The sequence below is a fragment of the Pristiophorus japonicus genome, chromosome 11 (assembly GCF_044704955.1).
Source record: "Pristiophorus japonicus isolate sPriJap1 chromosome 11, sPriJap1.hap1, whole genome shotgun sequence".
Taxonomy (NCBI): Eukaryota; Metazoa; Chordata; class Chondrichthyes; family Pristiophoridae; genus Pristiophorus; species Pristiophorus japonicus.
Genome location: NC_091987.1, coordinates 150,507,664 through 150,530,590, shown reverse-complemented (window position 1 = coordinate 150,530,590; position 22,927 = coordinate 150,507,664). Strand labels below are relative to the sequence as shown.

The 22,927-nt window shown below is 46.6% G+C and overlaps 1 protein-coding gene across 2 annotated transcripts in view; it reads right to left on the bottom strand.

The window, feature by feature from the left end:
- Positions 1-22,927, bottom strand: part of vwa8 (von Willebrand factor A domain containing 8) — a 463,584-nt gene that overhangs the window by 213,934 nt on the left and 226,723 nt on the right. For both annotated transcript variants that reach the window (XR_011595909.1, XM_070894160.1), the window contains exon 21: positions 11,843-11,919. Coding sequence is in view for 1 of the 2 variants with exons in the window: in XM_070894160.1 (XP_070750261.1) it covers positions 11,843-11,919 (77 nt within the window). In the remaining variant the exon portion in view is untranslated. The remainder of the gene's footprint in view (positions 1-11,842; positions 11,920-22,927) is intronic.

Here is a 22,927-nt window from a genome sequence, read left to right as displayed (position 1 = left end):
AATCAACTGACAAAAATAGTACAATCTGATTTACAGGCAAGAGTTTTGTTCGAAATCGACCAAATATCATACACTGGTGAAAGTGATAACAGTATAAGATCAGACGAAATTGGAGCAGGAGTAGGCCATTCGACCCCTCGAGCCTGCTCCGCCATTTAATACGATCATGGCTGATCTGATCATGGACTCAGTTCCACTTCCCTGGCAGCTCCCCATAGCCCTTTACTCCCTTATCGCTCAAAATATCTGTCTATCTCCACCTTAAATATATTCAATTACCCAGCCTCCACAGCTCGCTGGGTCAGAGAATTCCATAGATTTACCTCCAGAATCAACCTAGTGAACCCTCTCTGAACCGCCTCCAATGCAAGTATATCCTTTTCAATCTTCCTCGCTGCCATGCTCCACCTCACAATCGACAAGCTTCCCGCTGGAGTGGAAGTAAACTACAGAATCAGTGGGAACCTGTTCAACCTTTGCCGTCTCCAGGCCAGGTCCAAGACCACCCCAACCTCTGTCGTCGAGCTACAGTACGCGGACGACGCCTGCATCTGCGGACATTCTGAGCCTTAACTCCAGGATGTAGTCGATGTATTTACTGAGGCATATGAAAGCATGGGCCTTACGCTAAACATCCATAAGACAAAGGTCCTCCACCAGCCTGTCCTCGCCGCTCAGCACTGTCCCCCCCGTCATCAAGATCCACAGCGCGGCCCTGGACACCGTAGACCACTTCCCATATCTCGGGAGCCTGCTATCAACAAGAGCAGACATTGACGACGAGATCCAACACTGCCTCCAGTGCGGTCTTCGGTCAACTGAGGAAAAGAGTGTTTGAAGACCAGGCCCTCAAAACTGCCACCAAGCTCGTGGTCTAGAAGGCTGTAGTAATACCTGCCTTCCTGTATAGAAACTTAGAAAATAGGTGCAGGAGTAGGCCACTCAGCCCTTCGAGCCTGCACCACCATTCAATAAGATCATGGCTGATCATGCAACTTCAGTACTCCTTTCCTGCTTTCTCTCCATACCCCTTGATCCCTTTAGCCGTATGGGCCACATCTAACTCCCTTTTGAATATATCTAATGAACTGGCCTCAACAACTTTCTGTGGTAGAGAATTCCACAAGTTCACCAGTCTCTGAGTGAAGAAGTTTCTCCTCATCTCGGTCCTAAATGGCCTACCCCTTATCCTTAGACTGTGACCCCTGGTTCTGGACTTCCCTAATATTGGGAACATTCTTCCTGCATCTAACCTGTCCAATCCCGACAGAATTTTATATGTTTCTATGAGATCCCCTCTCATTCTTCTAAATTCCAATGAATATAAGCCTAGTCGATCCAGTCTTTCTTCATAGGTCAGTCCTGCCATCCCGGAAATCAGTCTGGTGAACCTTCGCTGCACTCCCTCAATAGCAAGAATGTCCTTCCTCAGATTAGGAGACCAAAACTGCACACAGTATGCAAGGTGTGGTCTCACCAAGGCCCTGTACAACTGCAGTAAGAACTCCCTGCTCCTGTACTCAAATCCTCTCGCTATGAAGGCCAGCATGCCATTTGCTTTCTTTACTGCCTGCTGTACCTGCATGTCAACGTTCAATGACTGATGTACACCCAGGTCTCATTGCACCGCCCCTTTTACTAATCTGTCACCATTCAGATAATAATCTGCCTTCGTGTTTTTGCCACCAAAGTGGATAACCTCACATTTATCCACATTATACTGCATCTGCCATGCATTTGCCTACTCACCTAACCTGTCCAAGTCACCCTGCAGCTTCTTAGCATTCTCCTCACAGCTCACACCGCCACCCAGTTTAGTGTCATCTGTAAACTTGGAAATATTACATTCAATTCCTTCGTCTAAATCATTAATGAATATTGTAAATAGCTGGGGTCCCAGCACTGAACCTTGTGGTACCCCACTAGTCACTGCCTGCCATTCTGAAAAGGGCCTGTTAATTCCTACTCTCTGTTTCCTGTCTACCAACCAGTTCTCTATCCGCATCAATACATTACCCCCAATACCATGTGCCTTAATTTTGCACATCAATCTCTTGTGTGGGACCTTGTCAAAAGCCTTTTGAAAGTTCAAATATACCACATCCACTGGTTCTCCCTTATCCACTCTACTAGTTACATCCTGAAAAAACTCGAGAAGATTTGTCAAGCATGATTTCCCTTTCATAAATCCATGCTGACTTGGACCGATTCTGTCACTGCTTTCCAAATGCGCTGCTATTACATCTTTAATAATTGATTCCAGCATTTTCCCCACCAACGATGTCAGGCTAACCGGTCTATAATTACCCATTTTCTTTCCTTCCTTTTTTTTAAAAAAAAAAGTGGGGTTACATTAGCTACCCTCCAATCCATAGGAACTAAACCAGAGTCCATGGAATGTTGGAAAATGATCACCAATGCATCGACTATTTCTAGGGCCACTTCCTTAAGTACTCTGGGATGCAGACTATCAGGCCCTGGGAATTTATCGACCTTCAGTCCCTTCAATTTCCCTCACACCATTTTCTGACCAATAAGGATTTCCCTCAGTTCCCCCTTCTTGATACATCCTCGGTCCCCTAGAAATGTATGGCTCAGACACATGGACCATGTACAGTAGACACCTCAAGTTGCTGGAGAAATATCACCAACAATGTTTCCACAAAATCCTACAAATCCCCTGGGAGGACAGGCGCACCAACATCAGCGTCCTCATTCAGGCTAACATCCCCAGCATTGAAGCATGACCACACTCGATCAGCTCCGTTAGGCAGGCCACATAGTCCGAATGCCAGACATGCGACTCCCAAAGCAAGCGCTCTACTCGGAACTCCTTCACATCAAACCAGCCAAATGCGGGCAGCAGAAACGCTACAAGGACACCCTCAAAGCCTCCCTGATAAAGTGCGACATCCCCACTGACACCTGGGACTCCCTGGCCCAAGACTGCCCTAAGTGGAGGAAGTGCATCCGAGAGGGACCTGAGCTCAACGCCGAGAGCATGCAGAAACCAAGCGGAAAGAGCGTGCGGCAAACCTGTCCCACCCACCTCTTCCCTCAACGACTATCTGTCCCACCTGTGACAGGGACTGTGGCTCTCGCATTGGACTGTTCAGTCACCAAAGAACTCACTTCAGGAGTGGAAGCAAGTCTTCCTCGATTCCGAGGGACTGCCTATGATGATCCTTCCTTAAATACGGAGACCACAACTGTACGCAGTACTCTAGGTGTGGCCTCTGTACAGTTGTAGCAGGACTTCTCTGCTTTTATAAAGAGAAGCTTGTAAAAGAAAATATGTACGATAAGGAGCCTTAAAACTTTATTTATGTTATACAAAGTTACTTCCAAAAGGGAATTGCATATATACTGAAAAAGGAAAAGATTGCAGAGTTATGGGGAAAGAGCAGGGCAGTGGAACTAACTGGATAGCTCTCTCAAAGATCCAGCAGAGGCATGATGGGATGAATGGCTCCTTCTGTGTTGTATGATTCCAGGATTCTAAGCTCGCACTGATACTTCATTTAAAAAAAGACCTTGCATTGATCTAGCGCCTGTCACACCCTCGGGGGGCCGCAAAGCATGTCACAACCAGTGAACTATTTACAACACGCAGCAGCCAATTGGCGTACAGCAAGATCCCACAAACAGTGTATGATCACAATCTGTTTCTGGCAGTGTTGGTTGATAGGGGCAGTGGGAGAACTCAATGCTCTGATGGGTAGGGTGCTCCTATCATGTCGAGCAGCGGAAAGCTTCCTGCTGGTAGACTTGTGGTTTTCGCTGGTTAAACACTGGCAGTATCTTGCGCACACTTGGGATTCCCTAACGTTGGTTCTGCCCACCTCTGGACTTCGATCAGTGGGTGTGACCCTATTGGGAAAGAGCATCCACACTGCGTCAGGCAAAAAAGAGCTCCACCTGAATAGATTTCTCAGTGGCCTGACAGAGACTCTTATACATGGCAATGGGTTTTCCTTCATGTCAGACACCAAGACACAGTCTATCGATGCCAGACATTGAGGAGATGAGGCCAGCATCACTTCTCAACATGATGCATGTCTGGAGCAGCACCACAGAGTTACCACATTTAAACGAGACCTCCATCGTCATGCCAGGAACTCTACAATATTCACTATCAAACCAAAATATCTGAACAGAAAGCCACTCAAGAGTTTCAAACACTGCTTCCTCAGTCTGTACAACACTGTCCCTTTTAGGCCGGTCCAGAAAGAATCATCAGTTGGCAAGCCATTCAGCTATGGGAAATCCAATGTCCCATTGGTGCAACTTCTCCAAATGTCTCGGTACTTCCAGCAACCATCGAGAGCAATGTCCGCAGTCAGTTGTTCAGTTGTCTCTGACTGCATGGGCAGACAAAAAGCAGCTCTCAACTATGCCACTGTAACTACAGAATAAATGTCAACTGATAACATAGTCCGAAGAGGAAAGACAAGGAAATCCAAAACAGAAATAGAATGCTTCGAACCCAGACAGCCAATCCTCCCACCGGCCTTCAAATGCTTGAGAGAGGACCCGTGCAACGGGAGCGTTACCCTGTTACGACACCTGGGAATCCCTGGCCAAAGATCGCCCTAAGTGGAGGAAGTGCATCCGGGAGGGCGCTGAGCACCTTGAGTCTCATCGCCGAGAGCATGCAGAAACCAAGCGCAGGCAGCGGAAAGAGCGAGCAGCAAACCTGTCCCACCCACCCTTTCCCTCAACGACTATTTGTCCCACCTGTGACAGGGACTGTGGCTCTCATATTGGACTGTTCAGCCACCTAAGGACTCATTTTGAGAGTGGAAGCAAGTCGTCCTCGATTCCGAGGGACTGCCGATGATGATGATGAGTGAGTAGCACCCTCACCTCGGTTGTCGGTTCAAGTCCCAATCCAGATATTTGGGGACCCAGGTCCATAGACCATTAAAATGTCATGAACAGTTACAGAAAATAATCAAAGAGGCTAATGGAATGCTGGCCTTTATATCTCGAGGACTAGAATACAAGGGGGTAGAAGTTATGCTGCAGCTATACAAAACCCTGGTTAGACCACAGTTGGAGAACTGGTAGGGTAGAGAGAGAGAGACTATTTCCGCTAGTTGGGGAGTCTAGTCTAAAAATTAGAGCCAGGCCTTTCAGAAGAGAAGTTCGGAAACACTTCCACATGCAAAGAGTGGGAGAAGTTGGGAACTCTCTCCCGCAAACAACAGTTCTTGCTAGGTCAATTGTTAATTTTAGATCAGGGATGGATACATTTCTGTTAACCAAAGGTATTAAGGGATATGTGGCAAAGGCGGGTACATGGAGTTAGGTTGCAAATCAGCCATGATTTTAATGAATGGTGGAACAGGCTCGAGGGGCCAAATGGCCTACTCCTGTTTCTATCGAGCCAGAAATTCAGCACCATTTCCGCCCGGTTTCTCAGCGGTATTCCTGTTTTTTGCTTGAAAACCGCCAGGTGCAAGTTTCGTCAAAGTCTTCCACCAACGCTTTCGAAATACCGCCGTGGAGCGGCCCGCTGGCACCGCCCGAGTTTGGTAGTAGCGGTGTTCCGTAGCTGAGGAAAAAAATACGGCCCACGAGAAAGCAGCCGGAGCAGCCCTTTGATCAGCGGTGGGTAATAAACCCTGCAAAAAAAGCTAAGTGAAAGAGTTTTTTTAATAATTCTTTTACAGCGATTCAATGCAGAAGGGTCTTGTGAATGTTTTCCGATTTTTTTGAAAAATACTTTGTCCCCCCCCCCCCCCCCCACTAGGCCCAACTCACAGCCTCAGACTAAATTTTGAGTAAGTACCGCCCAACTTGACCAGGATCGTGTTCGTGTTTTCCGCCGAGAATCCGCGTGCAAGACCGAGTTTTCCCGACAGGCGGAATTTTTCCATTTTTTTGATCAATTTTTCGCCGGCGTTAATTTAATAATCTCGGCGTTTTTTGGGGCGGCAATCCGGCAGTGGTGGATTTTGATCAAATTCTAGCCCTATGTTCCTATGACTACACACGGCTGTAAAGCGCTTGAGATCGTGAAAGGCGCTATTATATAAATGCACGTTTTTCTTGAGTTTTTTTTCTAACTTCAACATTCCAAAAGCACGACCAGGCATTTACTGCCAATTTTTCCTGATCATTTTCTCTTGTTCTGTCTCCTGATTTTTCGGTCTCTGGAAGGTAGGCGAGTCAGGCAAAATCAGCAAGTTTCACAAATAACTTCACTGGAATGCAGATAATGATCTCGAATATTTTTAGAAGCACAGCTGCACTGTCCCAGTTTCATTTGTTATTGAATTCCGCCATTCAGCCTTCAATGTGGCCAAAGGTTCTGTTCCATGGACAGCACGACTTAAAAAAAAACCCTCTCATCTGAAGACACAAAGTTTGCAGTCTTTAAAGATCTTACTTACAATTATCCTGATTTAAAATGTGCAGTAAAATCTGCATTTAGCACAAAATGCCAGAATTGGACTTTTCACATGTATTCTCACACTTCAAAAAAATACTTGGAGATAAAAAAAAAACTTCATGCCGTTGCTAACCAATTATTCAGATTACTGAAGTTAAAGCAGTGGCAGAGATTTGCATAGAACCCTTTTTTTTTACCCAATACGGCTAAAGATTAAAAACATATTTACAAATCTTTAATTTGATACATAAAGCTGAAAAATGTATTTATGGCTCGGTGTCAAATTTATTTGTTGTGTCTTATAACACTGCTGCGAAGCGCCTTGGGACATCTTACTATGTTAAAGGCGCTATAAGAATAAAGTTATTGTCCTTGAAATTGGAATCAAAACACAGCGTTGCCAAGTCTGGCTGGCGATATTCCTGGAGGTTTGATTATGTGATGTTCTGACCACGTGACGGGCGACCACATGACATCTGCAAATGTTATTGTAATTACCTTGTGCAGGTTGGGTCTCCTGTAATAGACTAACTTTGCTCGTGGTTTTGCACCAAGAGCTGTTGTGTATCTGGACTTTCAAAAGGCATTTGGCAACGCTGTGTTTGATTCCAATTTCAACAACAACTTTATTTATATAGTGCCTTTAACATAGTAAAACGTCCCAAAGCGCTTCGCAGCAGTGTTATAAGACAAAACAAATACATTTGACACCGAGCCATAACTTTAACTATGTACCAAATTAAAGATTAAAGTCAAAAAACAAGGGCATACAAAGTGGCCAAAACTAGGGGGAGGACAGAAGATTGGGAAGCTTTGAAAAGCCAGCAAAGAACGACTAAAACAATGATTAAGAAAGGGATGATAGACTATGAAAGTAAACTAGCACAAAATATAAAAACAGATAGCAAGAGTTTCTACAGGTATATAAAAAAGAAAAGGGTGGCGAAAGTAAATGTTGGTCCCTTAGAGGACGAGACCGGGGAGTTAGTAATGAGGAACATGGAGATGGCAGAAACTCTGAACAAATATTTTGTATCAGTCTTTATGGTAGCAGACACTAACAATATTCCAACAGTAGATAGTCTAGGAGCTTTAGGGGGGAGGAACTTAACATAATCACAATCACTGAGGAGGTGGTACTCAGTAAGATAATGGGACTAAAGGCAGATAAATCCCCTGGACCTGATGGCTTGCATCCTAGGGTCTTAAGAGAAGTAGCGGCAGGGATTGTGGATGCATTGGTTGTAATTTACCAAAATTCCCTGGATTCTAGGAAGGTCCCAGCAGATTGGAAAACTGCAAAAGTAATGCCCCTATTTAAAAAAGGAGGCAGACAAAAAGCAGGAAACTATAGAGACCAGTTAGCCTAACATTTGTGGTTGGGTAGATGTTGGAGTCTATTTTTAAAGAAGCAGTAGCAAGACATTTGGAAAAGCGTAATTCAGTCAGGCAAAGTCAGCATGGATTTATGAAGAGGAAGTCATGTTTGACATATTTGCTGAAGTTCTATGAACATGTAATGAACAGGTTGGATAAAGGGGAACCAGTGGATGTAGTGTATTTGGACTTCCAGAAGGCATTTGACAAGGTGCCACATAAAAGGTGACTGCACAAGATAAAAGTTCACGAGGTTGGGGGTAATATATTAGCATGGATAGAGGATTGGCTAACTAACAGAGAACAGAGAGTCGGGATAAATGGTTCATGCTCGGGTTGGCAACCAGTAACTAGTGGGGTGCTGCAGTGATCAGTGCTGGGACCCCAACTATTTACAATCTATATAAACGAGTTGGAAGGAGGGACTAAGTGTACTGTAGCCAATTTTGCTGACGATACAAAGATGGGAGGAAAAGCAATGTGTGAGGAGGACACAAAAAATCTGCAAAAGGACATAGACAGGCTAAGTGAGCGGGCAAAAATTTGGCAAATGGAGTACAATCTTGGAAAGTGTGAGGTCATGCACTTTGGCAGAAAAAAAATCAAAGAGCAAGTTATTATTTAAATGGGGAAAGATTGCAACGTGCCGCCGTACAGCAGGACCTGGGGGTACTTGTGCATGGAACACAAAAAGATACTATGCAGGTACAGCAAGTGATCAGGAAGGCCAATGGTATCTTGGCCTTTATTGCAAAGGGGATGGAGTATAAAAAGCAAGGAAGTCTTGCTACAGCTATACAGGATATTGGTGAGGCCACACCTGGAATACTGCGTGCAGTTTTGGTTTCCATATTTACGAAAAGATATACTTGCTTTGGAGGCAGTTCAGAGAAGGTTCACTCGGTTGATTCCGGAGATGAGGGAGTTGACTTATAAGGAAAGGTTGAGTAGGCTGGGCCTCTACTCATTGGAATTCAGAAGAATGAGGGGTGATCTTATCGAAACGTTTGAGATTATGAGGGGGCTTGACAAGGTGGATGCAGAAAGGATGTTTCCACTGATGGGGGAGACTAGAACTAGAGGGCATGATCTTAGAATAAGGAGCCGCCCATTTAAAACAGAGATGAGGAGAAATTTCTTCTCTCAGAGGGTTGTAAATCTGTGGAATTCGCTGCCTCAGAGAGCTGTGGACGCTGGGACATTGAATAAATTTAAGACAGAAATAGACAGTTTCTTAAACGATAAGGGGATAAGGGGTTATGGGGAGCGGGCAGGGAAGTGGACCTGAATCCATGATCAGATCAGCCATGATCTTATTGAATGGCGGAGCAGGCTCGAGGGGCCAGGTGGCCTACTCCTGCTCATATTTCTTATGTTCTTATAAAGTACCACATATTAAACTTGTTAGCAAAATTAAAGTCTTAGGATAAAAGGGGCAGTAGCGTGGATACAAAGAGTTGTTGTGAGTGGCTGTTTTCTGACTGGAGGGAGCTCAGACAGAGGCGTTCCCCAGGGTTCAATACTGTTCACAACTGCTGCTTTTGATAAGCATTAATTACTTGGGATTGAGGGTACCGGGCCTTATTTCGAAATTACAGATGACACAAAGCTTGGATAGTAGTAGAGTGAGGAAGATCGTGATCGACTTCAAGAAGACTTAGACAGGCTGGTGGAATGGGTGGACGTGGCAGATGAAATTCAACACAGAAAATTGTAATGTGATACATTTTGGCAGGAAGAACGAGCAAAGACAATACAAGGTAAATGGTGCAATTTTAAAGGGAGTGCAAGAATAGACCCGTGCACAAATCTTTAAGGTGGCAGAAATTGTTAACAAAGCAGTCAATAAAGCATATGGTATCCTGGGCTTTATAAATAGAGGCACAGAGTACAAACACCAGGATGTTACACTAAACCTGTATAAAACAGTAGTACAGTTGGAGTATTGCGTCCAATTCTGGGCCCCAAACTTCAGGAAGGATGTGAAGGCTTTGGAGAGGGTAGAGAAGCGTTTTACTGGAGTGGTTCCAGGGATGAGGGATTACAGTTACATGGATGGACAGGAGAAGCTGGGGTCGTTCTCCTGAAAGCAGAGATCTGATAGGAGTGTTTAAAATCATAAGAACAGAACAGACTAGCAGGAGTAGGCCCTACGGCCCCTCGAGCCTGATCCACCATTCAATAAGATCATGGCTGATCTCCGACCTGAACTCCACTTTCCTGTCCCATCCCCATATCCCTTGATTCGCCTAGAGTCCAAAAATTTATCACTGAAAAGTTTGCACCACTGCAGCCAGGTCCTCCTGACAATATCCCTGCGTGTGCCCTCCTGTGCAATGTGCAAGCAAGCTGCATTGGTCTTCTGGGGAGGTCTCTTCTGCCCATTGGAAGGGAACAGAACCTCCCAGCATGCTGTGACATAGGAAGTCATGGGAGAGCCCGGGTACAGCCCTGCACCTTTGTGCAGTCATTGTCAGTGATTGCAGCACCTCAATGCTGTAGAACACTGACTGCATAAATGTCAAAATAAATTTGAGCATGGTCCCTTTAAGGAAACTGGCTGATGACGCATTATCAAATGATATCAGACCCGCTCTGTCAATTGGCTGGGAAACGCGCAATCAGCGGGCTGCAGCCAGCAGCGATGCCGGGACCCGCCGAGGTTGGTAAAATCTCGGCCAACCTCTCAGCATCTACCCTGTCAACCCCCCTCAGAATCTTGTGTGTTCCAATGAGATCACCTCTCACTCCTCTAAACTCCAGAGAGTATCGGCCCATTCTACTCAATCTCTCATCGGACAACCCTCCTCATCCCTGGGATCAGTCTAGTAAACCTTCGTTGCACCACCTCGATGGCCTGTATGTCCTTTCTCAGATAAGGAGACCAAAACTGTGCACAGTACCCCAGGTGTGGTCTCACCAAGGCCCTGTATTATTGTCGCAAGACTTCCTTACTCTTGTATTCCAACCCCCTTGCAACAAAGAACAACATGCCATTTGCCTTCCTAATTGCTTGATGTACCTGCATACTAACCTTTTTTTTCCCTTTTGAGAACACCTAAATCTTTCTGAACACCAATTTTTTATAGTTTCTCACCATTTAAAAAATATTTTTCTATTCTTCCTATCAAAGTGAATAACCTCACATTTCCCTACACGATACTGCATCTGCCATCTTACTGCCCACTCGCTTAACCTGTCTATATCCCTTTGCAGGCTCTTTGTGTTCTCCTCATAGCTAACTACCCCACCTAGCTTTGTATCATCAGCAAACTTGAATACATTGCACTCAGTCCCTTCATCCAAATAATTAATATAGATAGTAAATAGCTGAGGCTCAAGCACTGATCCTTGCGGCACTCCATTAGTCACAGCCTGCCAACTGGAAAATGACCCATTTATTCCTACTCTGTTTTCTGCCCGTTAACCAATCCTCTATCCATCCTAATATATTAACCCCAACCCCATGAGCTCTTATCTTGTGTGATAAAGGGTATAGAATAAATAAGGAGAAACTGTTTCCAATGGCTGAAGGGTCGCTAACCAGAGGGCACAGACTTAAGGTGATTGGCAAAAGAACCAGAGGCGACGTGAGGTAAAACTTTTTTACGCAACGAATGGTTAAGATTTGGAATGCACTGCCTGATAGGGTGGTGGATACGGATCCAATGGTAGCCTTCAAAAGGGAATTTTATAAATATCTGATGGAGAAAAAATTGCAGGGATATGGGGAAAGAACGGGAAGTGGGACTAACATGGTCTGCTCTTCGAAAGAGCCGGCGCAGACTCGATGGGCTGAATGGCCTCCTTCTGTGATTCTATGAAGTTCCGGGAACCAGGAGGCCACCCGAGATGCGGGGAGGAGGAGAAAGCGAGGGAGGGGAAGAGGGGAAACCGAGGGTGGAGGTCAATCTTCATATAAACTATTAGCGATGGTACTACCCAGCTCTAGGGCAAGAGCTGCAGGGCCAGGGCAGTTGTTAGCAAAATGTTGGGCCCTCAGTAAAATTAGGTACATACAGCATAATGTGCGCTACTTATTATTGGAAAATTTCAGTCAGTGTTTACCTGTGAAGCTGTAAATATTCCCTGGGTCTGTTCAATAGATGCAGGAAATGGTCAATAATCTTGTTCTTGCCCACACCCTATATTTATGGGAAAAAAAGCAATTAACAAATAATAATTACAAGAATCACTGTCAGTACCTAATTTGTTATTGGATATAGTCTTTTAGTAAGGCTCGGCGTTAATTAGAAATGGGGGCTGGCACTTTAGCTTGCACAGGTGATTCTTCACGTCGAAAGCTTCATGGCTAGCTGTGCTATCGAAGGGCAGAAACAAGGAACTTCACCAGAGAGCAGGAATTAGTAGGGAGGTAAAATCATGGCCCAGAAATTACTCTCGAGGACTTCCCGCAGGCAAAGCACTGCAGAATAGAAATAAAATGCGCACTTACCTTAAGCTGCTGCGCCCGCTGGAGATCCCGGTCCGGAGGCCTCTCGTGACTGCGCGTCACAGTGCTTTCATGTCGGGTTGTCCGCAGGAGTCACGTGGGCCTGGACACCCAATCACAGCTAAGTATTTTCTCATTCATAGAATTAGGAGATTCGTAAGTTATGAATCTCCTATTACTATAAATGATGTTTCAGGGCCCGGCGTTCCAGCTCTATTTATAGCCCTGACCTGTGATGGTGTTCTCACACAGGTCGGGGCGGCCCACAATGTTCCAGGGCCTGGTGCTCCAGCTCTATTTATAGCCCCGACCTGCAGTGGTGTTCTCACACAGGTCGGGGCGGCCCATGATGTTCCAGGGCCTGGTGTTCCAGCTCTATTTATAGCCCTGACCTGCGCTGGTGTTCTCACACAGGTCGGGGCGGCCCATGATGTTCCAGGGCCCGGCGCTCCAGCTCTATTTATAGCCCTGACCTGCGCTGGTGTTCTCACACAGGTCGGGGCGGGCCACGATTTATATGCAAACTGGATCACAGAATGTACATGGGGCCCCAAAGCAACCTTAGTCTTCCATTGGACGGTGCGTGAGCTGTGCAAGTCCCACCCAGTGGAACTGCCTGTAGAATGGCCTAACCTGTGGTCCTTAAAGGGACCACTGGAACCCCCACAGGGAATGATGCAAGGAGTTAGTTCCCTCCGGTGTCCTGGACAACATTTATCCATTAACCAACATCATGAAAACAGGTTATCTGGTCATCACCTGTGGGAGCCTGCCGTGTGTAAATTTCTTGTGGCATTTACTACACTACAACAGTGACTACACTCCAAAAGTGCAGCGAATGAGGGTGGGGGCCCCAGAAGAGCCGAGCGCCCAGGGGCAGCACGGGCCAGCCCACACTGCGATATGTGTGCGCACTAGGATCATGCAGCAGAGCTGGTCTCCAGTCGTCTTGGTTAATCCTTGCCACTGGAACAAGACCTAGCTCTGTCGAGCCCGTGTGGTGGCTGGTGTGCAACGGCCACCACACGTTAAAAAAATCCACGCACAGGCATCTTCCACCCTTCAATTGGAGTTCAGGGCTGGAACATCGGGTCCTTCATTAAAACATCTGTGAACTCGTGGGAGCAAGTCATCCTCGTTCGAGGGACCGCCTATGATGATGATTAGTATGAATGAGAAAAATCCCAAAATGCACAAACACTACATAAAACATTTTTAAAAACACCTCACATAATACACTAATAGAAATTAAAGTTTTTATAAATGCTTAGTTGTTATGTTTTTTTTTAAAAAGAGAAAAAATTGCTGATTTAAAAAAAAAAGTTACGGTTAGGGTTTAAAATAACATTACCTGAGTGGGCAGTGTTTAACATAAATATGTTTCTTAAAATGTTATTTTAATCATGTTTTCGATATACTTTTAAACTCTTATGCCTGTAACAGTAGGCTATGCACCTGCTTCTATCAGGCAAGAGAGTTTTGAGGACATTTGCTGGGCAAGACATGGGTAAATCCCGCAATCTTGCCCGTGCAAATGCCCTCGCTCCTGATCTGCGGATGATCTGTCCAGCTTGACAGATCGTAAAAGCCGCTTTTCAGCGCATGCACTTTGCACACTGAAAACCGGCTTTCGGATGCCTTCTCGGGTCTGTAGAAACTGCGTACGGGCCCGGGGCATCGGAATTTCCACGCCCATGTTCTTTAGCGATAGATTGTACAGCGGCACTGGGAGAGATTTGGGAGCATATTTCTTGCTGTGGATCATATATGGCATGGGGACGCTCCATTTCATTGTAATCTAACATTGTCAAAACTTTTACGTAAAAAAAAAATTAATTTTGCAACATCTAAGCTTTTGAGTCTTGATTGACCTGGGCATCTTCCAAGAGATATTTAGCTAGATGTTTGTTAGCCATTTACAGCCATTGCAGCACCATAATGGGTTAGCACATTGTCCTTTGTCCTCTGGGATTTGGGTTTGACCCCAGTTCAGGGATCCTTTCCTGTGTGTCTGTAAGGTTTGTGTGTGAACGAAGTAATGCAGCCTTAATACAGTTGCGAGACAGCATGGTCCCACAGCACCGAAGTGCCCACAAATTGGCACGCTCAATTAAGAGAGCCACAGAGAGCGTTGATGTAAGAAGTCAAGCTTGTTGAGTTAGAGCACAGGGAAGCTTTAATCTGCATCTGGACATGAATAGATTTTCACAACAACAATTTGCACTTATATAGCGTCATTAACACAGTAAAACATCCCAAGGCACTTCACAGAAGCATTATCAAGCAACATTTGACACCGAACCACAGAAAGAGATACAAAGGACATAGACAGGCTAAGTGAGTGGGCAAAAATTTGGCAGATGGAGTATAATGTTGGAAAGTATGAGCTCATGCACTTTGGCAGAAAAAAAATCAAAGAGCAAGTTATTATTTAAATGGAGAAAGATTGCAAAATGCTGCAGTACAGCGGGACCTGGGGGTACTTGTGCATGAAACACAAAAGGTTAGTATGCAGGTACAGCAAGTGATCAGGAAGGCCAATGGAATCTTGGCCTTTATTGCAATGGGGATGCAGTATAAAAGCAGGGAAACCTTGCTGCAGCTATACAGGGTATTGGCGAGGCCACACCTGGAATACTGCGTGCAGTTTTGGTTTCCATATTTATGCAAGGATATATTTGCTTTGGAGTCAGTTCAGAGAAGGTCCACTAGGTTGATTCTGGGGATGAGGGGGTTGACTTATGAGGAAAGGTTGAGTAGTTTGGGCCCCTACTCTTTGGAGTTCAGAAGATTGAGAGGTGATCTTATCGAAACGTATAAGATTATGAGGGGGCTTGACAAGGTGGATGCAGAGAGGATGTTTCCACTGATGGGGGGAGCCTAAAACTAGAGGGCATAATCTTAGAATAAGGGGCCACCCATTTAAAACAGAGATGAAGAGGATTCTTCTCTCAGAGGGTTGTAAATCTGTGGAATTTGCTGTCTCGGAGAGCTGTGGAAGCTGAGACATTGAATAAATTTAAGACAGAAATAGACAGTTTCTTGAACGATAAGGCATTCGATAATGTGCCACACAAAAGATTACTGCAGAAGATAAAGGTACGCAGAGTCAGAGGAAATGTATTAGTATGGATAGAGAATTGGCTGGCGAACAGAAAGCAGAGAGTCGGGATAAATGGGTCCTTTTCGGTTTGGAAATCGGTGGTTAGTGGTGTGCCATAGGGATCGGTGCTGGGACCACAACTGTTTACAATATACATAGATGACCTGGATGAGGGGACAGAGTATAGTGTAACAAAATTTGCAGATGACACAAAGATTAGTGGGAAAGCGGGTTGTGTAGAGGACACAGAGAGGCTGCAAAGAGATTTAGATAGGTTAAGCGAATGGGCTAAGGTTTGGCAGATGGAATACAATGTTGGAAAATGTGAGGTCATCCACCTTGGAAAAAAAAACAGTAAAAGGGAATATTATTTGAATGGGGAGAAATTACAACATGCTGCGGTGCAGAGGGACCTGGGGGTCCTTGTGCATGAATCCCAAAAAGTTAGTTTGCAGGTGCAGCAGGTAATCAGGAAGGCGAATGGAATGTTGGTCTTCATTGCGAGAGGGATGGAGTACAAAAGCATGGAGGTCCTGCTGCAACTGTATAGGGTATTAGTAAGGCCGCACCTGGAGTACTGCGGAAGTACTTAAGGAAGGCTATACTAGCTTTGGAGGGGGTACAGAGACGATTCACTCGGCTGATTCCGGAGATGATTAACCTTATGATGATAGATTGAGTAGACTGGGTCTTTACTCCTTGGAGTTCAGAAGGATGAGGGGTGATCTTATAGAAACATTTAAAATAATGAAAGGGATAGACAAGATAGAGGCAGAGAGGTTGTTTCCACTGGTCAGGGAGACTAGAACTAGGGGGCACAGCCTCAAAATACGGGGGAGCCAATTTAAAACCGAGTTGAGAAGGAATTTCTTCTCCCAGAGGGTTGTGAATCTGTGGAATTTTCTGCCCAAGGAAGCAGTTGAGGCTAGCTCATTGAATGTATTCAAGTCACAGATAGATAGATTTTTAACCAATAAGGGAATTAAGGGTTATAGGGAGCGGGCGGGTAAGTGGAGCTGAGTCCACGGCCAGATCAGCCATGATCTTGTTGAATGGCGGAGCAGGCTCGAGGGGCTAGATGGCCTACTCCTGTTCCTAATTCTCATGTTCTTATTCGGACAGATGACCTGAAGCTTGGTCAAAGAGGTAGGTTTTGAGGAGCGTCTTAAAGGAGGGGAGAGCGGTCGAGAGGCAGAGTGAATTAGGAGAGAATTTCAGAGTTTAGTGCCTCGGCAGCTGAAAGCATGGCCACCAATGGTAGAGGGGTGGAAATCGGGTATACGCCAAAGGACAGCATTGGAGAAGTGCAGCGATCTCGAAGGGTTGTCGGAGGTTACAATGATCGGGAGGCCATGGAGGGATATGAAAACAAGAATGAGAATTTTAAAATCGAGGCACTGCCGGACTGGGAGTCAATGTAGGTCAGCGAGCACAGAGGTGATGAGTAAACGGAATTTAATGCGATTTAGGATACCGGCAGCAGAGTTTTGGATGAGCTCAAGTTTAGGTAGGGTGGAACATGGGAGGCCAGCCAGGAGAGCATGGGATCGTGAAGTCTAGAGGTAACAACGGCATGGATGAGGGTTTCAGCAGCAGGTGAGCTGAGGCAGGGGTGGTGTCGCTGTTATGGAAGTCAGCAGTCTATGGTCGGAATACAATACCATGGTTGCGAACGGTCTGGTTCAGACTCAGACAGTTGCCGGACTAGGGATGGACTCGGCTACGGAAACGAACGCCTTATGACTCTTCGACTCACCCTATCCGGAATCAATGCGCCACAGTCATTAGTGCGTATGCCCCAACACTCGATGCAACAGATGAGACCAAAGAGGGTTTTTACTCCAACCTTGAAAAATCCCTGTCCCGCGTCCCTGCGGACGACAAACTGATCCTCTTCGGTGACTTCAACGCCAGTGTCGGCAAAGACATAGCCCTCTGGGGAGGCTTGACTGGCAGAGAGGGGAAAGGGAAAGCCAATTCCAGAGGTACCCTACTCCTGACAAAATGTCTAGAACATGAACTTGTCATCACCAACACCTTGTTCCGCCAGAGGGACAAATACAAGGCATCGTGGCAACACCCTCGCCAAACACTGGCACCTGCTCGACTATGTCATCTTACGAGCCAGGGATCGCAAGGAAGTGCGCATCACCCGCGCCATGACAGGAACCCGTGAGCTGAGATGTCCATGACCTAGAGGATTCTTGTGTTAGCACTCCAAAGGTTACCTTCTTGGAAGAGGGCCGGTGTGATGTTCCCTTGATTTACATAGTATTTAGTACCAATTGTCTGATAGGATCTGAATGGCAGTGATGAATTATTGGCACTGAGGGGCATAAAATGGTCTTCGCCGCCAGTGGTATTATCTGACTCTAAGGGCTAGATTTTCCATTATTTTTGCTTGCATACCACCCACTTAACGTCCATTTTAACACTGAAGTGAGGTGTAACGCCCATATATCGGCCATTTAGCCACAAAACGGAAAGTAACACCCATTTCTCGGTCACTTATTGCCGAGTGTTACTTTCGGCATGTACGTAACGCCGATAAAAAATAATACCGCCCGCCCACTTTTTTGGGGCGGAAAGATCAGAATGGGCGAAACCAGCGCCCATAATATCGGCCAGCATGTAATTAACGCCGAGATTTAATAATACCGCCCGGCCATTGTTTTTTGTCGTAAAGATCACATTTGCCAAAACTAACGCCCAGAAAATCGGCGAGCGTCACTTTCAGCACCTCGCACACACATCACCCACAATATCGGTCGCCGAAAAAACCGCTGTGAAAAAATTGAATTGACCTGAACTAATCACAGCGGCGTGGACACCATTTTCTAAATCGCAGGTTGTGTCATTTAAAAGGCTGCTTCAACTTCGGGGGAGTTCGGATGTACTCTGGAGGTCTTTTAAGATGATGTGAACATCTGAACAAACATCTTTTCATACTGTGGACAATTGGAATTTACTTTAGGTGTCTTAGTGGGGACATTCATTCTTTGTGAACAATCGGTGTAATGCTGATAGGTATTGGAATGGGGCCTGTCATTTCTCAGCCTGTCTTGATGACCATGCACATGCTGTAGACACGAGATGGCAGAAGGTACATTCAACAGCATCATGTGCCCAATGTAAGACGTGCCAGATTGATTAGGAGGACCAAACATTACACCCCCCCGCACTTACAGGGAGAAGCGGTCTTACCTCCACTTGTCCGATAGCACCTGCCTTTGGAGACCGCACTTCCACAAAGAGGTTATCAGTGAGATATGCCAGCTCATCAGGGGAGATCTGTAGCCTGCCAGCACCATCAGGACTGCACTGTCTGTCGAGGTCAAGGTGACCGCCGCACGTTTGTTCTACGCATCGGGTTCCTTTCAGGCCTCAGCTGGCAACATTTGCGCTATATCTCAGCATGCCACACATTGCTGTATTAGACAGGTAACTGAAGCCCTGTACACGCGCAGGATTGACTTTATCAGCTTCCCCATGACCAGGGAGGCTCAGATTGAGAGGGCTCTAGGATACTACCGAATTGCAAACTTCCCCAAGGTGCAGGGAGCAATACACTGTACGCACATCACGATGCGGGCACCTTTTCAAGATGCAGAGGTTTTTAGGAACCGCAAGGGATTCCACTCCCTAAATTTGCAACTTGTTGTCGACCACCAGCAAATTATTATGGCAACAAATGCTAAATTTCCGGGCAGCATCCATGATGCTCACATCCCGCGTGAGAGCGCTGTATCTGACATGTTTACCAGTCAGCCACAAGGTCAATGCTGGATGCTTGGTGACAAAGGATATGGCCTCGCCACCTGGCTGATGACCCCACCACTGCATGACACCCAGACAGAAGCTGAGAAGCGATACGAGAGCCACATAGCCACAAGCAATATCGTCGAGAATACTATTGGAGTGCTTAAGCAGTGCTTTAGATGCCTGGACCACTCAGGAGGCGAGCTCCAATACCACCCTGAGCAGGTAGCTCAATTCGTGGTGGTGTGCTCCATGCTGCCCAACTTGGCTATCAGGAGGGAACAAGGATTGCCAGTAGGGTTTGACGGTCCACCTCAGGAGAGGAAGAGGAGGACGAGGTGGTGGATGCTGACATTGGGCCAGACAATCAGGCTGGCGCTGAAACCATGCCACCACCCACCTCTAGACCGCAGGAAAGGGCCTGTGGTGGCTACATAGCTGCAAGATTCTTACGTCTCTTGCGTACTGCAGTTCAACGACAGAGGTTTGGGTGATCTTGGACCTGGCCTGGAGGCGGCGTAGGTTAAACAGCTTTCCACTGGTTCTGTAGTTTAGTTCCACTCCAGCGGGGAGCTTGTTGACAGTGAGGTGGAGCATGGCGGAGAGGAAGATTGAGAAAAGGGTTGGTGCGATGACGCAGCCCTGTTGACCCCGGTCCGGAAGTGAATTGGGTCTGTAATGGATCCGCTGGTAAGGATCACGGACTGCATGTTGTCGTGGAGCAGGCGAAGGATGTTCACAAACTTTTGGGGGCATCCGAAACCGAGGAGGATGCTCCATAGACCCTCACGGTTGACAGTGTCAAAGGCCTTTGTAAGATCGAAAAAGGCCATGTATAAGGCCAGGCTGCTCCTTGCATTTTTCCTGCAGTTGTCGTGCTGCAAAGATCATGTCTTTTGTACCCTATAGGGGACGAAATCTGCACTGTGACTCCGGAAGGAGCTCCTCGGCCACAGGGAGAAGACGATTGAGGAGGACTCTAGTGACAACTTTCCCAGTGGCTGATAGCAGGGAGATTCCCCTGTAGTTGCCGCAGTCGGATTGTCCCATTTTTTAAAGGTGGTCACGATCACTGCATTTCTGAGATCTCTCGGCATGTTCTCCTCCCTCCAAATGAGAGAGATGAGGTCAAGTATCAGTACCAACAGTGCCTCTCTGCCATATTTTAGCGCCTCAGCAGTAATTCCATCCGCTCCCGTAGCCTTGTTGTTCTTGAGCTGTTTTATGGCTTTTCCTACCTCGTGCAATGTTGGGGTTTCACTGAGGTGGTGGTGGGTTGCATGCTGTGGGATAGAGTTGAGAACACTCGAGTCAAAGGCAGAATCTCGATTGAGGAGATCATCAAAGTGCTACTTCCAGCGGGCCCTGACAGCCTTGGTGGCTGTCCTTGATGAGCGTTTCTCCGTTCTTGGCCAGTAGTGGGGTGGGGCCTTGGGAGTTTGGACCATAGGTGGCCTTGACTGCAATGAAGAATCCTCGAGTGTCGTGGCTGTCGGCCAGTTGTTGTATCACCTGCGTTTTCTCCATCCACCACCTGTTCTTTAGGTCCCGGGTTTTTTGTTGGACCTCAGCCTTGAGCCGCCTGTAACGTTGCTTTGCAGCTCCCGAGTTGGGTTGTTGCTTGAGGTTCAAATATGCTCTGAGCTTATGATCTATTAGCTCTTGGATCTCCTGATCATTCTCATCAAACCAGTCCTGGTGTTTTCTGGTTAAGTAACCAAGTGTCTCTTCACAGGCACTGGTTATGGAGGCCAGGAGGGCAGACCAAGCACTGTGGGCATTGAGCATCTCAGGGTTGTCAAGGCACGCCAGAATGGCTGTGAAGTGCTGGCTAAATAGGGCTCTCTTAGCTGGGTCTTTAAATGCCCCGGCATTAACTTTTTGCGGCACTGCTTCTGCTGTCCCCTCTGCTTTGGGGCTGTAATAATATTGATGACGGATCGGATTAGGCGATGGTCCATCCAGCAGTCGTCAGCTCCTGTCATGGCGCGGGCGATCCTTGGCTCGGATGATGACATAGTCCAGCAGGTGCCAGTGTTTGGAGCAAAGGTGTTGCCACAATGCCTTGTATTTGTCCCTCTGGCGGAATAAGCTGTCAGTCATGAGGAGTTCGTGTTCTAGACATTTTGTCAGGAGTAGGGTGCCGTTGGAGTTGGATTTCCCTACCCCATCTCTGCCAATCACGCCTCCCCAGAGGGCTGTGTCTTTGCTGACCCTGGCATTAAAGTCACCCAGGAGGATCAATTTATTGCCTGCGGGGACGCGGGACAGGGATGTCTCGAGCTTGGAATAAAAACTCTTTTTAGCCTCATCCGTTGCATCGAGTGTTGGGGCGTACGCACTGACGACTGTAGCGCATTGGTTCCGGGATAGGGTAAGGCGAAGGGTCATGACCCCCAGGGGGCGTCTTTGAGGCTGCCGATCAGTTCATTTTTGACGGCGAAGCCGACTCCGGGAAGGCGGCGTTCTTCCTCTGGTTTTCCTTCCCAGAAAAAGGTGTAAACCTCCACTGTGTTCCTTAAGCTGGCCTTCCCATGCCCGCTGGGTCTCACTTAGGGCGGTGATGTCGATGTCAAAGCGTCTAAATCCCCAATGTCAACTGAAGTCATCGAGACCTCAGTTCCCTAGGTTGCCGGGATACCCTTGGTTTGCATCAATGTCAATGTATGTTCAGTAAGGCTCCAATGAAGGTGACTGCATTTCTTAGACTTTCTGTGTTTGGTCTATCTTGTTTTGAATAATGCGGAAACACTCTCTCCAAGTGTTTCTCTGGAACCTGAAGCAAATCATGCCATTATGATTAGGCAACAAGCATTTTAAGTGATGATCGTATCTGTAAACAGACTGCTGGCTGTCATAACAAGATACATAAAGCACAGTAAGTCTAATAAATGCAATCACATTCAGTTCAGCCTTATTGAACACAGTACTTAAAGCTTTTCACAGATGTTAGTGGAGCTACGGAGGCACTTGATTTAAGCACTGTATTATATTATCATCATCATAGGCAGTCGCTTGAAATCGAGGAAGACTTGCTTCCACTCTAAAAGTGAGTTCTCAGCTGACTGAACAGTCCAATATGGGAATTACAGTCTCTGTCGCAGGTGGGATAGACAGTCATTGAAGGAAAGGGTGGGTGGGACTGGTTTTCCGCACGCTCTTTCCGTAGCCTGCGTTTGATTTCTGCATGCTCTCGGCGACGAGACTCGAGGTGCACAGCGCCCTCCTGGGTGCTCTTCCTCCACTTAGGGCGGTCTTTGGCCGGGGACTCCCAGGTGTCAGTGGGGATGCTGCACTTTATCAGGGAGGCTTTGAGGGTGTCCTTGAACCGTTTCCTCTGCCCACGTGAAGGAGCTCCGAGTAGAGCGCTTGCTTTGGGAGTCTCGTGTCCCCCACCACCACTGTTCTCACCGTGCTTCCTCCAACAAGTTCCTGACCTTCTCCGCATGGAGCCGAGGAAAGCGTGGCGGAGCAGGCTGCAGCCGCCGCACCGTTTGATACTGCGCCGGCACAGAAAGAGTCAAAAACGCCACGCAAATAATCACTCTGCATACAAAACCAAGGATTGTGTTTGGCCTTTTTGTGGATTTATCAACTTACACTGTCTATCTGTACACCATGCTCACTGCTCTTTTACTGCATTTACATATTTTTCAAAGTGTATTGATTCCGATTCTTACTTCTGAAATGTATCATTTCCCCTTTTATCTACAGGAAACTGTATCTGCCACCTATTTGCCCATCCAACTTACTTATCTATGCCCTTCTGCTGTCTTTCCCACCCCTCATCATAATTTTCCATGTGCAAAATTTGCTGTTAATTTGATATTGATCCCTT